At 40.9% G+C, this 23,511-nt stretch overlaps 1 protein-coding gene across 1 annotated transcript in view; it reads right to left on the reverse strand.

The window, feature by feature from the left end:
• Positions 1–17,801, reverse strand: part of FMN1 (formin 1) — a 154,791-nt gene extending 136,990 nt beyond the window's left edge. Inside the window, exons 1-3 of the mRNA XM_018554194.1 lie at positions 16,168–17,801; positions 14,402–14,519; positions 2,351–2,412 (exon numbers count right to left, since the gene is read on the reverse strand). Coding sequence (XP_018409696.1) covers positions 2,351–2,412; positions 14,402–14,519; positions 16,168–17,769 — 1,782 coding nt within the window. The 5' untranslated portion in view covers positions 17,770–17,801. The remainder of the gene's footprint in view (positions 1–2,350; positions 2,413–14,401; positions 14,520–16,167) is intronic.
• Positions 17,802–23,511: the final 5,710 nt, after the last annotated feature.

Consider the following 23,511-nt stretch of genomic DNA (forward strand, 5'->3'; position numbering starts at 1 on the left):
TCAGAAAGAGTACAGGGATCCGCATGGAAAACCAGTTTGTAACCCCTCCAAATTAATGTCACATGTATTTAGAATAGGTGCATTTAATCCTAACAAGATTCGGAGTGGCCAGTGTTATCCGACATTTATTGAAACCCATTTCTCACTTTCTAGACACAGTTTCTGATGTTCCTTTCAGTCCCTGTCAATTCCAAAATCTAAACCCAGAAAGGAACCTGCATCTTCAACATCAGCCACTAGTCTACCCCCTTTACCGCCGTCAATGGTCCCAGAATCTCCACATGGGACAGGGTGGCTTGTGCCTTGGTGTGCCACATCACCCTTTGCTGCCTGACATACGGTATGAAGTACAGGCATTTTCTAGTGAACCTGTGATGCCACAATATTTAAAGCAGAATTATAGATGCAGATGCCCAGTCCCCCCTATGACCCAATCACTGTCTTTCACACACCCTCTGGGCTTCAGTGGGTGTCAATCACTTGTTTGTCCTATGTGGAACACACAGCTTCCATAGAACAAATTTCATCTAGCCGAGAAAGAGTTGCTGCAAAGTTTGACCCTGTGAACTAGGACAAAGAAACTGTAGCAAACAGTGTACTTAACACTGAGTACAACCGAGTTTGTGTTCCTCATGGTATTAGGTGATAATGTGTGCTGCATTATCCACTTTACAGAAGCACTACAGAGTGTGGATGGGTAGCTCAGTCTAGTGTTTGTGTTGTGCAGTTTGGTCTGGACTGCAAGCACATGTAACATACAGCATCTGGTTTATTTAGTATCTTGCAATATTCACATTTAGGACTGAGCTGTGTGTATAGGTATATAAGCATGGTGTCCGCTAAATGTCAATCAATCACTGTTGACTGGACATTACTGAAGTAACGTCCTGGCTCCTCCCATGTGACCTTGTTCTCCATTAACGAGAGATAAAATAAGATAAAATAAGGAAGAAAGCTTCACGGCAGTTGGATGTGTGATGTTGCAAGTGCTAACTTATGACCATACAACCCTAAAATACAGCAATATACAGTGGTACCTCTGTTCACGAACTTAATGCGTTCGACGATTCTGGTCGTGAACAGAAGAGTTCGTGAAGCGAGGTACCATTGTACTATGGGACCCCACCTGCAACTGAAGGTCATAATGCTAAGTCTACTGAAATCGATGTGCCACTTATGTAAATGTCAAAGTTGTGAGGAAAAAAAAATGAAATTGCAAAAAACTATTTACATTTTTTTGAAAAGACCTGGTCCACCTGACACAAACATTTTACAGCCAATGACCAATAATTATAATATAACTACATCTTTGTGCATACCATATTAGTATCACATTAACCAAATCTATGACATTGACGTCTTCTACACTACGTTATGCAATGCTCAATATTATATAAAGCTACTTGGCAATAGAGGAAGTAGAATCTTTTTAAGGATTTAAAGCTTAAAAAACATTTTGGCTTGGTATTCTACACAACAAAAACTTTGCACAAACAATGCACAGAGGTGTTGAAGCATAGTAACAATATTAGTACGTTTCCTGTTTGTTTGCAATAAGGCCATTATATTTTGCACTGCAGCATTAGACCTGTGAAAGGTTACCATATGGCTGAATAGATCTTTATGTTTCTGCCTCAGTATTCATAAAATGTGATATTGTTGCTAAATATACTGCAGTAATACTACATTTATTGAATACTGAGGCACACATAATAGCCAGAGAACTATGAGGTGAGTGATTTTCACTCATCCTCCTAGTTAGAGCTTAGGTCAATCAGTTGAATCGTTTGGTGTATGAAAACCTGTATGCATAGAAGAGAACATGTAAATTTGTTCTCTCACATCACATACACTGGTAACTTGTGTGTATTAAATATTTTACGTACTGCTGACAATTACAGCTAGTGCATTTGCAACACAATAGAGAGCAACACTGCCCCCAAGTGACAGAAATACATACTGCCAATGATCAAAAAGATCAAGGATGCAAGGTAAAGATTCCCTTTCAGGGGCCCATTTACAAAAATCTGGGTGAATCCAGGCTTTACTTCCTTGGATTCATCCAGATCTCAGATATAACAATTCATGAATTTAAAAACAGAAACTATGAAACAGTTCAACGTAGTGATAGGAGAATGTGGATCTGCTTATCAAGGTGAAGCCTAAAAAATAAGTCAAAAAGAAGAATGCAAATCAGTAAATCCTATGGGAAGCGACAGATGTTTATAAATGACAGACAAACCAGTAGACTGTTGAAATGAGCCAATTATCACATGCACCACTAAACTGACCCCCTAAATGTTAATGCATTGCCCCATTAACTAATAAATTATTCACCGTATAAATATACCTTAAGACTCTCCACCTCCTCCTTGTGCTGTCTCTTCTGCTGAAATATAGCAGCTTGGTATTCTGGAAAATAAGATGAGAGAATGGCATTCAAATCTATTTAAACAGCCCTGCCATTTACAAAGATCTCAGTCTAAATATGCATCAATATTTGTAAGGAAAATGGAGTACAATCCATCAAAAACACAACTCTCTGCATAAGACAATTCAGAGTAAATAGGCAGAGTTGATATATGCGACACAAGCTCTTAAAAAGCAGCAGATGTGGCATAACACCCAAGCCAACAGTTTTATACAGTGGGGCAAAAAAGTATTTAGTCAGCCACCAATTGTGCAAGTTCTCCCACTTAAAAAGATGAGAGGCCTGTAATTGGCATCATATGTAGACCTCAACTATGAGAGACAAAATGAGAAAACAAATCCAGACAAATCACATTGGCTAATTTATTTCCAAATTATGGTGGAAAATAAGTATTTGGTCAATATCAAAAGGTCATCAATACTTTGTTATATATCCTTTGTTGGCAATGACAGAGGTCAAACGTGTCCTGTACGTCTTCACAAGGTTGGCACACACTGTTGCTGGTATGTTGGCCCATTCCTCCATGCAGATCTCCTCTAGAGCAGTGATGTTTTGGGGCTGTCGCTGGGCAACACGGACTTTCAACTCCCTCCAAAGGTTTTCTATGGGGGTGAGATCTGGAGACTGGCTAGGCCACTCCAGGACCTTGAAATGCTTCTTACGAAGCCACTGCTTCGTTGCCCGGGCGGTATGTTTGGGATCATTGTCATGTTGAAAGACCCAGCCACGTTTCATCTTCAATGCCCTTGCTGATGGAAGGAGGTTTGCACTCAAAATCTCACGATACATGGCCCCATTCATTCTGTCCTGTACACGGATCAGTCGTCCTGGTCCCTTTGCAGAGAAACAGCCCCAAAGCATGATGTTGCCACCCCCATGCTTCACAGTAGGTATGGTGTTCTTTGGATGCAACTCAGCATTCTCTCTCCTCCAAACACGACGAGTTGTGTTTCTACCAAATAGTTCTATTTTGGTTTCATCTGACCATATGACATTCTCCCAATCCTCTTCTGGATCATCCAAATGCTCTCTAGCAAACTTCAGACGGGCCCGGACATGTACTGGCTTAAGCAGGGGGACACGTCTGGCACTGCAGGATCTGAGTCCCTGGCGGCGTAGTGTGTTACTGATGGTAGCCTTTGTTACGTTGGTCCCAGCTCTCTGCAGGTCATTCACTAGGTCCCCCCGTGTGGTCCTGGGATTTTTGCTCACCGTTCTTGTGATCATTTTGACCCCACGGGGTGAGATCTTGCGTGGAGCCCCAGATCGAGGGAGATTATCAGTGGTCTTGTATGTCTTTGATTTTCTAATTATTGCTCCCACATTTGATTTGTTCCCACCAAGCTGCTTGCCTATTGCAGATTCAGTCTTCCCAGCCTGGTGCAGGTCTACAATTTTGTTTCTGGTGTCCTTCGACAGCTCTTGGGTCATCACCGTTGTGGAGTTTGGAGTGTGACTGTTTGAACTTATCAGTATAAAAGACACCTCAACCTCAAACAGGTGCCATTGATACAGGTAATGAGTGCAAGACAGAGGAGCCTCTTAAAGAAGGTACAGGTCTGTGAGAGCCAGAACTCTTGCTTGTTTGTAGGTGACCAAATACTTATTTTCCACCATAATTTGCAAATAAATTTGTTCCAAATCAGCCGATGTGATTTGTCTGGATTTGTTTTCTCATTTTATCTCTCATAGTTGAGTTCTACCTATGATGGCAATTACAGGCCTCTCTCATCTTTTTAAGTGGGAGAACTTGCACAATTGGTGGTTGACTAAATAAATGTTTGCCCCACTGTATATACATACAATACTACAATAATATAGCACTTCTGCATCTTTTTTGCAAACCAAAACTACTGTTCACATATTATGGCAATGTACGATCTACATAAAACTCTACTGGAAAAACTAGCAACATTGGGTAAAGAAAAAAAAGCAATTGTTGGAAATGATAGCCAGGTTTCCTCTTTCCACTGGTGTAGAACAGGGGTAAGGTAGCGGTACTGTCTTCTCCCTAAGGACCATTCATAAGGCAGTAGGACTGTTTCTCTATGACAATTACTGCATATGGAGTGATAGAGGTGAACAACATTTGAAGCAGCCTGTTCCTTCAGATAAAAATGCCTCATTTAAGACCAACTAAACAGTACATAGTAGTGGAATCAAGCTATAATAGATACAGCAATTCAAAACACAAATGTCTGCACCTGTTCCGTCAGAGCCGGACGCACCTTAAAAACAAGCGGTATCATGGCTCCCATAATTTAAACTGCAGACTTTTTATTGGTAAAGAGTTCAAATTTGTCAGAATAATATTGCTGTATGTGAACCGACTGGGGTGGCATTTCCTCACTTCCTGTCCCTATAATACAAGTTCAAGAAATGGGGAAGCAGTTTTCACCATTAGTGATGAGGCTGGGCTTGATGTGAATCCAGTTCGCCCGGGTACGCCGCAGCCCGCTCATAACTGTGACTGCAACCCCCCTCCTCCCAGGATATGCATTCCCTGCACCGCAGCTATACGTTAAAGTGGTAGGGAATGCCCTAGTCACTGGCTGGGTCAGAAGGAGGGGGTGGCGGTCAGTTTTGAGAGTGCCTGGGCAAACTCGGGTGAACTGGATTCCCACCAAGCCCAGTCTAATCTATAGAGCCCATATCAGGAAAGCACAGAGAAGTTTTAACCTTTCCAAACTCTACTAAAACGCGTTTTGTCGGTGTAGCCTGTCAAGAGGTTTGTTTCGTGTTTACAGCAGCGTATGAAAGAGCCATTTCTGTAGGTAGTGACAAATGTATTTTGTTTGGCCTACCTATAAATATTTTTAAAAAAACAAAACAAAAAAAAAAACACTCCAAATAGAACCTATATGGAGCTAGGAAAAAAAGTTACATTATATTTGTCAGCAGTATTAAATTTGAATATGGAGAGAGCACCAGACTATCCAAAAGATGCAAATTGGACATTTTAAATAGACACTGAACTCAGGAGTTAAAGCTTAAAAATCAAGCACCGTTAACTATTAAACACAATTAAAGTGAATTTTAGATATCAGTTTCCAGAGTTTGTGTTTGTCAATTTTCAACTTAAAGTGACATTAAAGTCTAAAAAAAATGTTTTGTTTTTTTTTCCCTATATCTACTGCTTGCTAGCAGTAGATATAGGGGGAAAAAAAAGGAGGGTTTAGAACCCCTTTAAGCGGAATCCACAGTATTGCTTTGTTACATAACATCCCCCCAAATCTCTGCACCTCCTGCTCCAGTCAAGAACACACACCACTGATTTGAAAGAGGCTACCCATTTATATCTAAGGGCATGCAGGTTAAGTGCCTGTATGGAAGTAGTATGAATGAGTCTATAAAATCTATATGCTGTATCACAGGAAATATTTCATGACTTGCTCATTTGTGGTCCACTCAGTGATCCTGTGAACCTTAATAGTTAGTCCATCACTCTACTTGCTGCAATGGAAGGGATCAAGATACTAAGTGCCCGCCATGTATTTTTGGTCAGATCTTCTAACTAATAAAAATGTATGGCCTAAAAATAAACTAGGAGTTTATTTTACTTGGGCAAAAACCAAAATGATCTCCATGAACTTTCAATTATGGCAACTAAGCTGATTAATACCACTTCCGATGGGGGTGCTTAGCACTAAAAGCATAATCACAAGGTGCACTGTTTTTAGCTTATGTTTCTGCTTGCTTGTGTGGCTATTGTAGGTCTGTGCAGCTGCAGATCTCCATGTGTTGTGGAACTACAAATCACAGTATGCAGCTACCTCTGGGTGTCATGCCTCTTTCTTTTCTGGGTGTACAGACTTTTAAATGCATCACAGGACTTGTAGTTCATAAGCTGATGAAAGGCTGTAGTTGTTAACCCTTTGGCTAATGTGTAGGAGTTTATGTCATGGGCAGGACCTCTTTTCATTGGACAACACTCAATACACCCATATGCAGAAACACGTCCAAAACGTGCATTTAGTGGAAACGAGCATAAGCGCAAAAAGCACGTAAAAACGCACAAAGGGAAAACGTGCGTAAAAAGCGCGGAAACGCTGACGCCTAGGTGTGAATGGGGACTTAGTGAGATCTGTTTCCGACATGCTGTCAGGATCAGTCTCTAAGGTTATTATTAGCTCATAGTGACTGCTTGATATAAACTGACAAAAAAATAAATACACTGACATAAACATTAAATATAAATATATTTTTATACTATAATTTTTATTTAAAAAAAAAATTGAAAAAATTATAATAATCAAAACTTGTGAAAAAAGTTTACATTTTTTTTTATATTTTATTCGAAGTGAGGCATTAGGTACACATGTTTGATATAATTATATAGCCCTATCTGTCCTCTAAAAAACAACATATATTATGTGTGGGTACATTTAGTAAGAAATTATATTACTGATGTGGAAGAATCACACAGCAAAAATTTAAAAAGTGTGTCAGTCATTTACGAACAGAAACTGAAAACAAGCTCAGTCATGAAGGGGTTAAGTTCAACTCATGGGATGAGGGCTAGGGAGGAAGTAGATAGGGAGTAAGGAGCAATGTATGTTTAAGGGGCATGGTTAGAATGGGGGAGGGTGGGTGTTTATTGGCAATAGCTTATATAATGGCATATCATGTGGTGGGTAGAATAAAGATTTGTCTTTCGACAGACGTGGAATACGTATAGATATGGATTACCAATCACGTATGGTAGTGGTCACTACAATATGTAATGGAGATATGTGTGTGTGTGTGTGTGTACACAAAAGTAGGAAATGTTGATTGATCATAATTGATGAATGCTAAGAAATTGACTATGTGTTTGCCATAGACAAATCGCCTCCTATTCCCTGGGGAAGCCTATCAGCGAAACGCGTCGGCAGTCAACACATTCACAGTGGAGAAACGATCTATGAATATTATATCCACATGAATAGACAGCATTATACAAAAACAATAAGTATTTTGGATGTAAAGATATGAACACTGTATTTATAATGTGCATGTGGCAGCGGGAGGTAGAATTTAGTGGAATCATGTATGCAAACATGGGTTTTTTTATGCTTATGTATTTAAATCATTTGGAATAATAAATTGCTATTTTTAATTAAATTGAAGTCTGATGCCTCATAAAACCTCATAATGCTAAGGTATATGGTGATTGAATTGTTATAAGGGGTGAGGTGTCAGAAAACCTGGGGGAATTATTCCTGTGGAGTTATGGTGTAATGTCTTTCGTATCATTTTGTAAACCACAATAAACATGGAGCAGAGAAAGCAAAAGGTGAAAGGTGTCTGAGGAGATCAGAAAGAAAATTATAGACTAACATGTCAAGGATAAATGCTGTAAAGCTTACCATACACTGTACTTTTTTTTGTTGTTTTGTTTTTCACAGATTCCTCCAACACTAAGCAGCATGGATGAAGATATTCCCTGCTGTCAACATACACACACCGTGCCTGCAGTTGATTGGCTGCAAGCACCATTCGACCAAAGATATTCCAACCAGCTCCTTTGCTCTTGTGATCAAGGGATGACGGGTGGAAGGGTGTCGACAGGGGCACCCACTGTGCTAATCTCGGTGGTTCTTGATGAAATTGAAACTCACAAAGTGTATGGCCAGCTTAAGACCAGCTCCAAGCAGCTTGATGATCCTGTGACTATAGTTGCAAATATTAAGAAATGTAAGGTCTATCAGTGGTGCAGTCAACCTCTCTGGCTGCAGCCACAAGAGCAAAAATGACCCCAAGATTAAACAGAAGGCTAGTGCAAATGGTTGACAAGAAATACAAGCTGAACTCCAGGGTCAAGGTACATCAGTGTCTGATTGCACCATCCATCGCTTTTTTTCTGTACTTTGGGGTCTCTTTGCTGCTTCTGGCACAGGTTGCCCAGAATCTTTGCAGGACAATTAAATCTCAAGAGTATCAAGGAATTATGGAGCTAAATGTACTGTCCATTTTAAGAAGGCTCCGTCTGTCGCAGGCCATGGGTCCTCCAACAGAATAATAACTCAAAACACACAGCTAATGGCCACGATCAAACAATGGACTATTCTAAAGTGTGTTGTATATGCTTTGATCTGAATCATATCAATCATCTATGGAAAGAGCAGAAATATGCAGTCTGGGAAAGGCCCCATACATACCTGTGAGAGCTGGAGCACTTTCCATAAGAAGAGTGGGTCAATCCACTCAGCAAACAGGTTACCTCATCTCATTTGGGGTTTACAAAAGGTTAATTAGAAATATAATATTTTAAATGCATATGCTTTAACCTTTGTACATACTCAAACATATTTGGTGGTATAGTTGTGATATTTTGGGCTAACAGAATCTAATTTTAGTCTGATTAATAGGAACTACTGCATGTCATAGTTCAGCTGCAGAAAATTACAGTTGGCTTCTGCCTCATGTTTGCAGAGGGAGTTGCTTCAAACAAAATAGGGTGTCAGCCTGAATCTCACTATGTTATACTACTCCCATCTTATCTAGAATGATTAATTACAAGCTAGACTGCAAAATGGATCGATTTCCAGACTGCTGGAAAACTGGCACTCTCAAATGTGTCGATCTCCTAAGTTCCCGCAGCACCCAGTGGTTCATCCTGCTCAGTAAAATCTTACTCTTAAAAAAAAAAAAAAAAAAAGCTTATTTGGCTGGTCGATGACTTGGGGACAAGTACGCAGATAATGACATCTGACTTTTCTTTGATCTTCCTAATCAGCAATCTTATTTTGTGTCAATTATTCAAAATATTGAAGCTAGTAGTTCCACATAACAGCCAGGCAAAAACAATTTTTAGAAAGATGTGATCAGCATTATCAGCATCTAAATTTCATTCACAATAGGTTTACTTTAATTTGCAGAATTACTGAATATCTAGCTACCACTGTTCTCAAAGAATCTTCCTTACTGTCACCTCTCCACTTTATTCCTGCCAACCTATTTTGTCCCTTTGCTTCCATCCTACTCCCTCAGCCATTACACATACCCCAGGTTTGCTTGCTCCATTAGGCTACACTAAAAGCACCGTGATCACCCACCCATCAACTAATCCATTTTCACTCCCCCTTATCCTCCAGTTCAAATTCCCTCCTGTACCCCCAAAGCTGGCAAACTCCATTCCAGTGAAGATTCAACCAGCATTCACTTTAAATCCTGTGTGCTGCTATTCTCTTAAAAGGTAAAATATTTAACAAGGTGCTAGTATTCAGCACATATTGTACCCTTCACAGTGCTGTAACAGAGCTGCACCAATTACCACTCATTTATCCACAGCAGTTATGTGCCACCCTTTGGGCAGGTATCTCTGTGGCAAATCTAACCTAGATCTGTTCATGTAAAAAAAAAAGCATGCTAGCCGAGTAGACAATAGGCTTGTGGTACATGATAAAGCTATCCTTTAAAAAAGACTTGACTCGGCATACTGTGAGTCACGATTTACATGTTATGAGTCAACAACTCTGCTTTAAACCAACACACACATGAGGTTGTATTAGGAGTGGATTTGGAGAGGATGTAGAGGCTAAAAAATTAACAAGCAGGTACAATGTAGTGTAATATCAGATGACAGGGTGTGAGGCTGAAAAACTGGTTCTACTTCCACTGTGATAGTCCACAATAAGGAAGAAACAAAACTTGTCACATTCATTGAAGACAATCAGATGTTAGCCTTATTTAGTGTTCTATAATCTTCTGGGTTCCATTGCATCAGCTATGAATTTAATAGAAAAGTGTTTCAAAATAGAGCTCAAGTTTAAGGCAGTTACCTTGCTGGGGACCTCTGCAGCCTTCCTGTGAATGGTGGTGCCTGTTAAGTGCCGGCTTCAGTTAAAAAATGTAAAGCACCGGTATCGGCGCTTAGTATCAATGCATTTTAACGAGTACACATGAAAATACCAAGTATCGGTGCATCCCTACTTAAAACCATAGAAGAGGGTGTACTTCCATTTTCACACGAGTTTATTCCACCACAGTAATGTTGATATGCAATGTGCCATAAAACACAAGACTTCCTTTCATCACTCTAGAACATCGAAACAAATGGATGATGCTGACCGGTCCCTGCTTATACTATACGTTTATACAAAAGGTAAAAACTAGTATTCTAAATCTAGGTCCCTTTATAACCTGGGAATTATCTTTACTTGTACAAGTTGAAGGTGATCATTCATATAGGAAAGCATTTAGCCCAACAACACTGCAAAAAATGTATTGTGTCTACAACACAAGAATGTGAAATCATTGAGCACCTCAGTCTTAGTCATCCTCAATTAACCAACTCACTCCCATAAACAACACTGACACAGCTGTCTCATTTCTTAGTAACTGACGAGATGTATAAATATTCCACACATGGTTAGTGAAGTTAACACTAACAGCACACAGTGTTATTCTTCACTTTGAACAAAAACAGGACACATCATGGTCTTTCTTTCACATGACAAATACAATACACCACATTTCTCACATCATTTCCTCTAAACATACAGAAGCCATATGAAAATTGACTTTTCTACCTAGCTCCTTATCTCTGCTCTGAACTGCATGTCTAAAAAACACCAGCAATGGTTTTCAAACAAAACAGAAAAATGTGCATTGCAAAACAAGATCGGAGTCCTAACTTTGAGATCAATTCAAGCCATTTTTTTCAAAATTCAGCTTTCTATAAAAATTATTGGGTCCTCCAGGGCACTCCACAACCCCACAGAAATTGGCCAAGAAAAGCAAAGCGGACCAGCTGGAGTCTTCTTTCTCCACATGAGATGTTTATTACGGCTTACACTACATGGGTGATGTTAATCTTTTACTCAGTCACCTAATTTGCAATACACTGAAATCAATGTGCTGCCAAGATGCACGCCATTAAGGAAATCACCTGCAGAGATCAGCCCTTACTATTAAAAACATTTACAGTAATCAAAGGGCTTTAATAGAATAGAGGGTCACTTTAGTAGACTGTTAGCACATAGTAGCAATGATACCTGCTAAAGGGAATGTGAACATATGTGAATGCTCTATGCTGCACTGTCAAAAAAAAGTGCAGATGAGGTTTTTATTAAAAGGGATAGAGAGCATGTTCAATTTGTAAAGTGGATTTTCACTTCGCTTAGTGAATGAGGTGAAGCCAAGTAAAAATAAAAATTCCCTTTGCAAAGAATACCTGCAAGGAAGAAAAACAGGATTTTTATTTACAGATGAAGAAAACACAGCTTTACATAATTCACCAAACAGTGAAAATGTACCCTGAAAAAATAAAATTAACTTTGATAAGCTGCGCAACCTAGTGGGGGAAATAAAATGGGAAAACTTATTTCAAAACCTAAACACAGACCAATAGTGGATCAGGGAATGCTGTGCTGACTTGCCTCCCCCTGAAGGCCACATTTTAGACTGGCCCAGCAATTTTCAATCCAGCAGGGCCCAGGTACAGCCCCCTAAGCTATTGCTGAAGATGCCCAAAAACACCAAACATCTAAGAATTACTACCTTCCTGCGTTTAAGCCTTGTGCACACACGTTTCAGCTTGTATAAGAACAGTGTGTATAGCAAGCTCGTGCAAAGCCTTTGTAAAGTTTTTAGGAAGCTAGTGGAGTTCAGACTCCCATTGGGCTTCAGCATGTTTTCAACAAGCTTCATGTAGTGCTGAAGCCTCTTGAAGCCTGCTGGCAGCTTGTTTTAACCCCTTCATGACTGAGGCCCTTTTTTCAATTTTTGCACCCATGTTATATTCCACATTTTAGGCCTGAAAATGATGTAAAACCTCCCAACATTATATATTTTCTGAATGCCAAGACCCTATAGAATAAAATGGTGATCAGCTGCTCAAAGCTTACCAAAGCTTACAAACACCTTCTTAAATAGAAAAAAAAAAAAAGCGGATCTCATGGTATCTTTGTGCCCGAGTTCTCAGATCTGTTTTCTATTTGTAAGTATGGAGATTGCAACAGGAGAAGTGAATACACCCCAATGCAGCAGAAGAGCTCCTGCTCTCTTCTAGGCACTGACTTGCCTGCAATCACAATAAAATGTGCATACTAGGAGCTGTCTTCACCAACTGCATTCAACACCCTCTTTACCTCCACAACTATAATTTGAAAGCAGTCATGTGGGCTGTAGGCATTAATACAGCAGCTGCAGTCTGTACATTGCAAAATTTGCTGACCATTTTTAAAAACGAGCAGATTCAAAAAGAAAATCACCAGACCGAACTTTTATGAAAAGTTTTTTCTCCAGAGCTCATGTTTAAATCTGAAGAAATGCAAATTATCTACGATGTTGTATGTTTTTTTTGGGGTGGTAAGAAACAAATATTGTTTCTCCAGTGGTATTGCATTGTGCAGACTACACCAACAATGAAAGGTCAGCAATGAGGCAAGCATGTCGGACTTCTTTTTTGTGGACTGTATGTGACCCTCTCACTCTTTTACAGGACTTGGCTATAATGAAAATATACACTGAATGAATAGTTATAGCGCTTTTCCTTAAGGTTACATTTCCTACACATTGGTCCAGTTGAATACTTCAGAAAATGCTTTCCACTTTCTTAGTTATAGGTTTAGTTACTTGCAATTGTAAAGTTCTACAACACATTTTGGAATAGTATAGGTGGGGCCAGCCATTGTGTTTTAAAATGACACTAAACGCGAGAGCTAAATCTTAAAAATGCATTCATGTACCTTACCCAACAACAAAAATGTATCTTATTTGTGTATCACTCAGCGGTAGATCCTCAAATCATCTCTGAATTTGTGCCGACGCTGTCCTTCCTGCTGGAGGGTGGCTGCTTTTGTTCCCCATGGTGTATGTGTATGTTATAAAGTAGCCACCGCTCCAAGTTCACTGCCGTGATAGACTACAATCTCAACACAAATCAATAAACTAAAGGTGAGATTGTAGTCGATCACAAGAGCGAGCTTGGAGCAGTGGCTACTTTACAACACACACAGGGACCATGGGGAACAAACGCAGCCACCCTCCAGAAGGAAGGACAGTGTTAACATGAATTCAGAGATGATTTGAGGATCTACAGCCAAGCAATGCACAAATAAACGACACTACATGTTTTTAATAGGCAAGGTAGTTGTACGCAATTTTGTTGGATTTAACTCTTGAGTTTAGTGTCACTTAAATTCTACTCAATTCAAACTTTAGTTTTTTTTAGTTACAGCCAAGTTATAGAAATCAGCTTCTGCTGTCAGTGCTAAACCCATGCCCCAGTTTACTTAAAATGGGCAGAGCTTTTGGCATCGATACTACAGAGACCATTAACTACATTCCGAACCTCCTGGTGTCTTAACTGCAGACATCTGAAAGCTCTGGCATGCAGGAAATGGTAAATGTCATATCAAAACTCCTTAGGCACCAATAAATCGAAATTATTAAGTTTAAAAATCTGCATGTTCTCTCTTAAATGTGCATTTATCAAATCAATGCAAAGAGCTCTAAGGGGATTAACTCGCAGCAAGTGTAAGCTATCCAAGTGGAAAGCAAACCTGTGTTTTGCATGTGCCGTGCAAGGTAACAGGTTTGCTTAACGTTTCCTATACCCCAGCAGCACTTACAACTTTTTGCTTTCTCGCCACTCCATTTACCTGCTGGGATTAAAAGGTAAATAGCCATCACTTCTAGGAATGGTGCAGCATAAAACTCATTCTTCTTCCTCGCAGCGCTGGTGGTTGGCGATTGGCTCACTGCTGTCACACAATGGTGGGTAAAGAGTTCTCGGTTTTGTGTGAGCTTCATATAGAGCAACAATGAGCTTACACTAGGATTCTTTTCCTTGCCCCTGAATGGAACAGTAGGGGAACAAAAAAGCTGAACGTACTGCTGGGGAGGGGGCCTCAAAGAAACCTACTAATTTACCTTGGAATGGCAAGGCACAGATTTTCGTTAGGACAGTTGCCACAATGGGGTGTTGACCTTGTCATTTGTCCCCGTCATTATAAATTAATGTCTGTAATGGCAGCTGCCTACCTGCTTCAGTATATTTCATCCCCACCTTCTCCTCTCCATCTTTGGGTTTAGGTGGTGGCCACACTGCCTGAAGCCTGCCAGGAGTCCGGTCTTCTGAATCTGAGGGACTTATGTCTGGCTGTAAGACATAAAAAATATAACCAAAATAAGATCTGAAATAAAACCACTAGACATTTCAAAGCACCATAAGCTTATATTTCAAACTACAAACCTGAAGGTAATTCAGAATGGTGCATGACCTGTTTAAACAGGCACCCTGCAAATAAGTTATAAAAATATAGCTAGCACAAATAAAAACATGAAAAGAAAAAACAACCCACAAACACATACATTTATTAATTCAACATTCATAGACCTAAGTGCCTTCCATTTTACACAACATAACCTTGTGCAAGTCTAAGGTGCAGTATGTTATTCTGAAAAACTCCATTAAAAAACAAATTTATAAGCACACAGCGAATTAGTCATGAATATAGAAACCTTTACTGTAAATAAGTAGCAATGTCTTTACTAGCATATTCACTGGGTGCAAAAATTTTGTTTTAGTTGCCATGCACAAAAACAGGTAAGGAGCTTTATTACACATTAACATTAAAGGGTTATTAAAGCCTTGCATGTTTTTGCATATATCTACTGCTACCAAACAGTAGATATATGCAAAAACATTAAAAGAAAAAAAAAAAAGTTACCAAACAGGTTTAAACTTACCTGCGTCTCTGCAGCATGCTCCCATCCAAAGATTCTGGGGCGGTCGCACGCGCAGTAGAGATCTTTGGCCAGGAGGAAAGGAGAGACCCAGGGTAAGTCAATCCGCACAGACTCCGTGGGACAGAAAGAGACAAGTCAGCGCTCGATCGGAGAGCGGCACAAGCGCTGGAGGGACTCCTGAAAACTACTGGAGAGAAGATGATTGGATCAAGGAGGCATCGTTTAAGGCAATTATGCCGTAAATGATGGGGGGGGGGGGGAATTTGTGACTTTAAATGTCACTTTAATCATAAGAACTGCCAACGTAGGTAAAAAAGGAATTACTAGCATTCTCAAAGCATTAGCTGCCATTTAAGGCCTCACTAACATTTGGAAAACTTAAAGCGGACCTTTACACTTAAAAATAAAATTCTACCACTGCATCCCTCCATGTATGATAATTAATAATAACAGACATGTTATAGGTCAGGTGTAAAATGCTGTGATTTTGAAATACTTACACTTGCAGAGCATTCACTTCCTGCTTTGAAAGGGCAAAGTGACTTCAGTTTGCCAAAACAATGCACACTGGAATTGCCTTATCAGCAGAGCATTGCTGAGAAATCTCATCTGTAATCTGATGAGGGAAAAGCATTTTGCTCCCCTGAGACAATGTGCATTGGCACTAGGGCTGCAGCTAACGATTATTTTCATAATCGATTAGTTGGCCGATTATTACGTTCGATTAATCGGTTAATCGGATTAAAAAAAAGGCTCCAGTGATTGACGACTAGAACATGTCTAGTCACATGTGGCCGAGTTCCAGGAAGTAATGAGAGCTAGTAATTTGCCCTTAGTAAACATGACCACTGTCAGAAGACTGGGGAAGAAAAATAAATGAGGTATGCAAACAATACAAAGCCTGCAGTTATCAAGAAGTATGTGTTTGTATATTGTCATTACTAAATATTTCTAAAGGTGTGTTTGTTGTTATTTAAAAGATATGTGTAAAAGGTCCACTTAAACAAAATCTAAATGAGAAAAAACAGAAAAAAAAAAAAAAAAAAAAAATCACATACACTCTTTCTTTCAGTAGTCTGGTCATTTTCTATGGGTCTGGCCTTTTCAAAGATGGACTTCAGTGACTCCTTCTCACTCTTCTGCTTGCGCTTCACAGCTTCTAGGTCAGGAGAATCCTGTGTTGGCAAGGTCTTTTTTGGAGCACCTGTGAAAAAAGATTTAAAAGCCTCCAATGCCGACTCCGATTTTTCCTCTTTTACAATGGATTTCTCCTCTTGGACAGTGGATTTCTCCTCTTGGACAGTGGATTTCTCCTCTTGGACAGTGGATTTCTCCTCTTGGACTGCTATCTGCTGAGTCTCTTCATCATTTTTCTCTGGAGGTACATCCTCCTCTTCTTGCTTTGGCATATCAAAATTCAGAAGCTGAGAGAGTTGCTCCATAAATTTAGAGCTAGCTTTGGTCTCTACTGGCTTCTTCACTTCACGTTTTCGGACCTGTGAGACATTTGAAAGAATAGATTTTTGCACTGGCTGGGAGAGTTTCAGCAAGGCCAAATCACTATCTCCTTGTTTCACGGTGACAGTCTCCTTGTCATCTGCAGAGGCTCCTTTTTTGTGCACACGAAAGCTGCTAAAAAATGATGGGAGCTGAAATGGCTTTTCTTCCGGGGTATCTTGTGTAGGGCTAGGTGCTGGAGTTGAAGGGCCGCTCCCTTCTAGATTCTTTGTGGTATTGGCATTTGCATCCATATTGGGGCCTGCAGATTCCGGCTTTTCAAAGTCCAGTCCATTTTGCGGTTTTGTTTCTATGGCATTACCATCTTCAATATCTTGCGTTTCAGGCTTCTGCTCAGAACCATTGTTCAGTGATACATTAGAAGCAGATAAATGTTGGGACACAGAAGCCTTTGTTGTTCCCTGGCAGATATCCTGCTCAGAGCTTTCTGTGTCAGAATCTGAATCACTGGAGATGTGCACTAGAGTGCCATGTACCAGTAGATCATCCTGGTCATAGTCTGTCTGATCTGAGACAGTGTCAGTGATGGAATGCATGTATGACTTTGCATCATTAGCAATGTCTGCAGCATTCAGACGTTTTGTGTACACTCCCTCTTTTTCATCCTTTTGCTCTTGTAAAACCTGGGCTTCTGTCCCTCCCAGATCTATTTGTGGATGATTTTTGTTTTCATCACTTTTACCTTGTCCCTTGATGACTTGTGAATCCACCTCGTCCTCCTCCTGGTGTAAATCCACATCATCCTCCTCCTGGTGTAAATCCACAACACTTATAATCTCTAAATCCATACCCAAGTGCTCCTCTTGGCTAATTTGTTCATCTTTTATAGGCTCCTCTTTTAACTCTTCAGGTTCCACTTTACCTTCCTGCACTGTGATGAGCTGTGGACTGTGCTCATGGACGCTTTCACCTTCTTCACCGTTTGGTGGGGTTGCTTGTACTTCAACATTATTCCCCAGAGAACGGAATGATTTCAGAACTGCGCCCTCTTTGGGTTTTATAGAATCCAACTTTGTGGTCATTCCAAAAAACGACTTTATAGAAAATTTACCCAGCAGGGACGGTGTAGCCGAAACCAACTCGCTTGCAGGCAAAGAGCCTGGGCTTTGGGGTTCTGCAGCAAGATTTTCTTCTACTTCCATATCCAACAAATAAAAAGGAAAAAGGTGCCCACAATTTTACATGCAGCCCTCCTGGCTAGGATAGGGCAAAAGAAAAAGTGTAAAAAGTAAAAAACTACGGAGTTTATTTTTCGTTTCCGTACGCAGAAACAGTGGCTGCTCTAGTTGTCAAAAAAGAAAAAAAAAAAGTTTTCCAAGAAAGCATGCGGGAAACAGATAAAACCAGCTCTGTGTCACGGCTGTAAACTCACAGGAGCACCAGCCTGCAAATTCCTGCTTCCTGCTTTTCAAACAGGAGCTCACTAAGTTGCCTGGCAGCTTAATCGCATACATATGACACAGGGTTTGTTAGCAATGACCAGTTTGACAGTTATGAAAAGATCTCTGTTCCGCTCCAGCTCGACACTAAACAAAGTACAAATTAGAAGGAAAAAAAATCCCCAATACAAAAACGAAGCAGCCAATGTGTCAGAGGAAAAAAGCAAAAACAAAAAATAAACTTGTTTCACAGGCATGCAAGTCCTTTCAGCTGAATCAGAACGAGATCTCCCTCTTCCGCCTTGCTGCAGTCTGAGGAATGTAAATGTCACCGTCTGCAGTCAGCCTCATAGAGGCTGGTCTCAGATTACTTTACCTCCCAACTTTCAGGTAACAGGTAATGAGAGAGGAGGAGGAGTGATGTCTCCACCCACACACTGGGGACAGAGGAGTGCAGAACAGAGCAGATAGTAAAGAGCAAGTCAGTCTCACTCTTTCCACAGAACAGACAAAAGTGGGAAGATTTTACTAGAAGCATGTGGCTAACCAGTAACTCAAGTCATGATTAACGCCACATCCATGGGTATATTATATCCTTGGCCTGATTCACACCTAGGCGACAGCGTTTTGGAAACGCAGAAACTCGCATGTTTTGCTGCATGTTTTTTGTGTGTTTTTAGAAAAAAAATGTTTAAATGTTTTTAAAATTGTTTTGGCGGCAATGTGACATCTTAATGACATCAGAGGGGTGTGACCTGTCCACGCTGGGTATTCTGATTGGGCTACATGGTTTTAGAGTTTGTATATATGGTTTTGAGTTTCTAACAACAATTCATGTTAAGCCTGATAAAAGGGGACCCTGAAACGTTGCAAGTTTTGATGAGACACATGCACGTGATTAAAAGACACTTTATTTTTGAACACTATCCACTGGTGTGCTGGTGACCTTTCCGATAATTGTGGTGCGTTTTTAGATGTGCGTTTTTACACTACACGTGCAGTATTCGTGTGTTTTTATGAGCAGATTATAACACATGTAAATGTGCAAAAACGCCCAAAAGCAATTGAAAAGTGCGCTCAAGCGTTTCCTATTGACCCTATGGAGACAAAACGAGATGTAATCTGCCAAAATGAAGCTAAAGTACCTTTTCCAGGGACAGGCCCTTTGCTTATTGCGACAAAGGCTCAGGTGTGAGCAGGGGCCATAAGAATGAATGGGATTTTTTTCTGTGAAGCATTTTGTCGCGTTTTTTCAACTGGAACAATACGCCTCAGAGGACATATTTAACCTTTTTACTGTTAGGCCCTGCGCTCCACTTTTAAACATACACACAATGTACGTGTGCACTAGTGGGTGTGTGTGCATGCCTTCTGGAGCACTTGTACACTATTTGTGGCTGAAGGGGTGTTTATTTCTTTATATTTTTTTTAACAGTACTGTTAGGGTGTTTTATTAGGGATCTAAACAGGCTCTTGATGTTTTCCTTTTAGAGATGGAAAAAGATTGAGGATACAAAGTCCCTGATCTTCTGCAGCTCCAGCACTCGCTAAAGCTAGCTATATACTCGAATGTCAACCAGCGTGTGGCCCAGTCAGCACCACTGTATTCAACAAAAGTCAATTTTTCCAACTGAGGTTTGTGGAAGGAGCTGGTCCAAAATGTCCTGGCTAAAAAGTGACTGCTGCCAAAAAGCTATAGTCACAGATATTTAGGCAGTAAGTGGCATACCCTCCGTTGTCGGAATACAATAGCCAGCGGGGGACAGGGAGATTCCTCTATCCAGGCTGAATGAAAGATACTACTGTTTGGTCAGCGAAACACTGAACAGGAAGCAACATGAATATTTATTATCTCCTCGGTTATGAACACTGTAGTGTTCAGCATTGATCACACCAGTGTTTATTTATGAAAGTGAAGCATCTTACCGATCTGAGAAATGTAACAATCCATCACAATTTCAACCCACACCGCTGTGGTTGCAAGTATATGCACTTTAAAGTAGGGCTGCAACAACTAATCGACATAATCGATTATAATCGATGGAAAAAGTTGTCAACTTTTTCCATCATCGATTAATCGGCTTCAGGTTAGTTGGCCCTGTTCACGCACCGCACCTCCTCCACACCTCACGCTCGCCGCTGCCCGACCCGCCCACATCCACGCCGCAACTCCTCCCCGCCTCACGCTCACCGCCCTCCCACATCCACGATTGGCACAGGGACGCAGGGAGAAGTAGTGAGGAGCAGGTGTGGGGGGATGACAATCGCCGATAGACAGGCCCTATCTCAGAAGCAAGTTGCTGGAAGACTGCTCAGGTAAGCCTGCACTCCCCCCCAAATGGTGCTCTATAATGTATTGCTGGGATTTGTATTCCTCTACAGCTGATGGTAAATTGTGCTGTATATTATACAGAGGACTACAAATCTCAACAATAGTACATTATACACTGTATGTATAATGTACTATTGCTTAGATTTGTTGTTGTTGTTTCCCTCTATAGCTGGTGGTATTCTGCATTGCGCTGTAAAGAGGACTACAAATCCCAGCAATAATACATTATACAGCGCAATGCAGAATACCACCAGCTATAGAGGACTACAAAACCCAGCAATAGTACATTATACAGTGCAATGCAGAATACCGCCAGCTATATTGTATTGCTGGGATTTGTTGTATTCCTCTGTAGCTGGTTGTATTGTGCTGTGTAATGTACAATTGCTCGGATTTGTAGTCCTCTATAGCCAGTGCCATTCATTGCTATATCATTTTATACTTTATTTCACTATATTGCACACCACACTTTTTTTTTATTATTTACTTCCACCGCTCCAAGCTTGCTCCTGTGATGGACTACAATCTCAATACAAAGTAGTAGTCCATCACTGGAGCCATTTTTTAAAATTTATTTTATTTTTTATCCGATTAAAATCGAACTCAATAAATCGGCTAACTAATCGATTTTGAAAATAATAGTTAGCTGCAGCTCTACTTTAAAGCAAAATATGTACTTTGCCTATTCAGAGAAAAGCAACAGATTTGCTCTAACACTTCCAATCCCAGCAGCATATACTTGCCTTTCCCTGACTGTCCCATTCCTCATTCTGCCACATCAGTACCCACACCTTGATAGGCACTACCCTGAGAGAGGTTACTTTCAACTCAGAGAACGCAATAGCTTTCCCTCACCCATGTCCCATGTCCCCTATACTAGAACACCCTGATTTTACCATGTGCGATAGGACATTCTTTGGCATGGAGGAAAGCTGGCTTGATATTATCTAATAAATTACGGTCTGAAAAAAGAATGGTGGCCACCAGTGGAACTTCAGACTGGCTCAGATATCCTGAAAGAGGAAATCTGTGCTCCCTCCAAAACCCCAAGAACGTTCTGATACCTCTTATGGCTTTTGAACAGGTCTGCAAAGTAAACAAGAGCCCAGAGGAACCAAACTCTACCTAAACCTCCTTCCAGAGGTGGGGGGGGGGGGGAATTCAATCACAAATTAAAAGCATCACAAGGTGGTGCTGAACCCTCTTTGTGATCTCCAGAATATTTCCCCACTCGAATAACAGAGGTCACTGCCACAGGAGAAAAATGAACCCTCTTACATAGTTTTTAGGAATGCCTACTATGAACCCTCTTCTGGAACCAGGTGAACAATGCGAACTGTACTGTATACCAATTTATAGATCATACTTTCCATCAGAGAGTATCCTCCTGCTGCTCAAACATCCGTCTAGGAGAAAAATATCAGAAACTGCTTTTAATACATCTGCTGAAGGCGGCAAAAGCATGCCCAGCACTTGGTAACAAACACCCCCTGACCATATGGCTTAAAAGGGTGAACATTATTATACAAATGAAGAACCTCACTGCCTCTTGGGAATAGTTCAAACAACATTGTTCTACTGGGAACAATTCACACAGACCACAGAAAATCTGTGGTCTATGTGAAAAAAACATCTAGAACCGGCCTGTTTACAGATGGGCCAGGAATTGGATAAAAAAAAAAAACAAGCGCCCACCATTCTTTTCCCTTTGCTTTCCATTTACTCCTCTTATTATTCACTTCTTATTATTATTATGGATTTTTATAGCGCCAACAGGTTGCGTAGCGCTTTACAATGTAGGGCAGAGATTACAATCACAATACAATTCAAGACAAGATGGTAAGGAGGGCCCTGCCCCTGAGGGCTTACATTCTAAAAGGGAGGGGGAAGTGATACATGAGGGAGCTGCGTGGGGATGAATTGTTTGAGAACGTGATAGTCGAGCGGTTAGGTTGAGGTGGGATAGGTTTCCCTGAAGAGATGAGTTTTTAGGGATCGCCTAAAGGCAGTCAAGGTGGGCGACAGACGGACAGGTTGGGGTAAAGAATTCCAGAGGATGGGAGAGACTCTAGAGAAGTCCTGGAGGCGAGCATGGGAGGAGTTGACAAGAGAGCTGGAAAGCAGGAGGTCTTGGGAAGATCGAAGCCAACGGTTAGGGTAATACTTAGAGACCAGGTTTGAGATGTAGCCGGGGGCAGAGTTGTGGATGGCTTTGTAACGGATTGTTAATATTTTGAATATTTTGATTGTTAATATATTTTATCCTTTGGGCTATTGGAAGCCAGTGGAGGGATTGGCAGAGGGGGGTTGCAGACACTGAGCGGTTGGTTAGGTGGATGAGTCTAGCAGCTGCATTCATGATAGACTGAAGGAGGGGGGGAGGGGGGGAGCCTGTGTAGTGGAAGACCAATGAGGAGGGAGTTGCAATAGTCAAGACGAGATATAACAAGGGAGTGGATGAGTAATTTTGCGGTTTCTTTGGTGAGGAAGGGGCGTATTTTGTAGATGTTACGAAGGTGAAGGCGGCATGATTTGGATAGTGATTGGATGTGGGGAAGAAAGGTGAGGTCCGAGTCAAGGATGACACCTAGGACCTTGGCATGAGGGGAGGGCTGGATAGTTGTGTTAACGATCTCAAGGGAAAAGGCGGGAGAAGGTGCACGGGCGGGAGGAAATATCAAGAGCTCAGTTTTTGAGAGATGGAGTTTTAAGAAGTGTTGCGACATCCAGACGGATATGTCGGATAGTAGATTAGTGACACGAGAGGACACAGAGGGAGAGTTGGAGTAGAAAGATAGATTTGAGTGTCATCGCCATAGAGATGATATTGGAAGCCATGTGAGGTGATCAGGTGACCCACGGAGGTGGTGTAGATAGAGAAGAGAAGCGGTCCAAGGACAGAGCCTTGGGGGACCCCTACAGAAAGAGGAAGAGGAGGGGAGGATTTAGAATTGTAGGGGACGCTGAAGGAGCGCTTAGATAGGTAGGAGGAGAACCACGAGAGAGCAGAGTTTTGTAGTCCAAGTGACTGGAGTTTTTTGAGGAGGAGCAGGTGGTCAACAGTGTCAAAAGCAGCAGAAAGGTCTAATAGCAAAAGTAGGGAATAGTGGCCTTTGTTTTTAGCAGTGAGTAGGTCATTAGTGAGTTTAAGGAGGGCGGTTTCATTGGATTGT

Source organism: Nanorana parkeri, unplaced genomic scaffold (assembly GCF_000935625.1).
Source record: "Nanorana parkeri isolate BGI_ZX_2015 unplaced genomic scaffold, ASM93562v1 scaffold146, whole genome shotgun sequence".
Lineage (NCBI taxonomy): Eukaryota > Metazoa > Chordata > Amphibia > Anura > Dicroglossidae > Nanorana > Nanorana parkeri.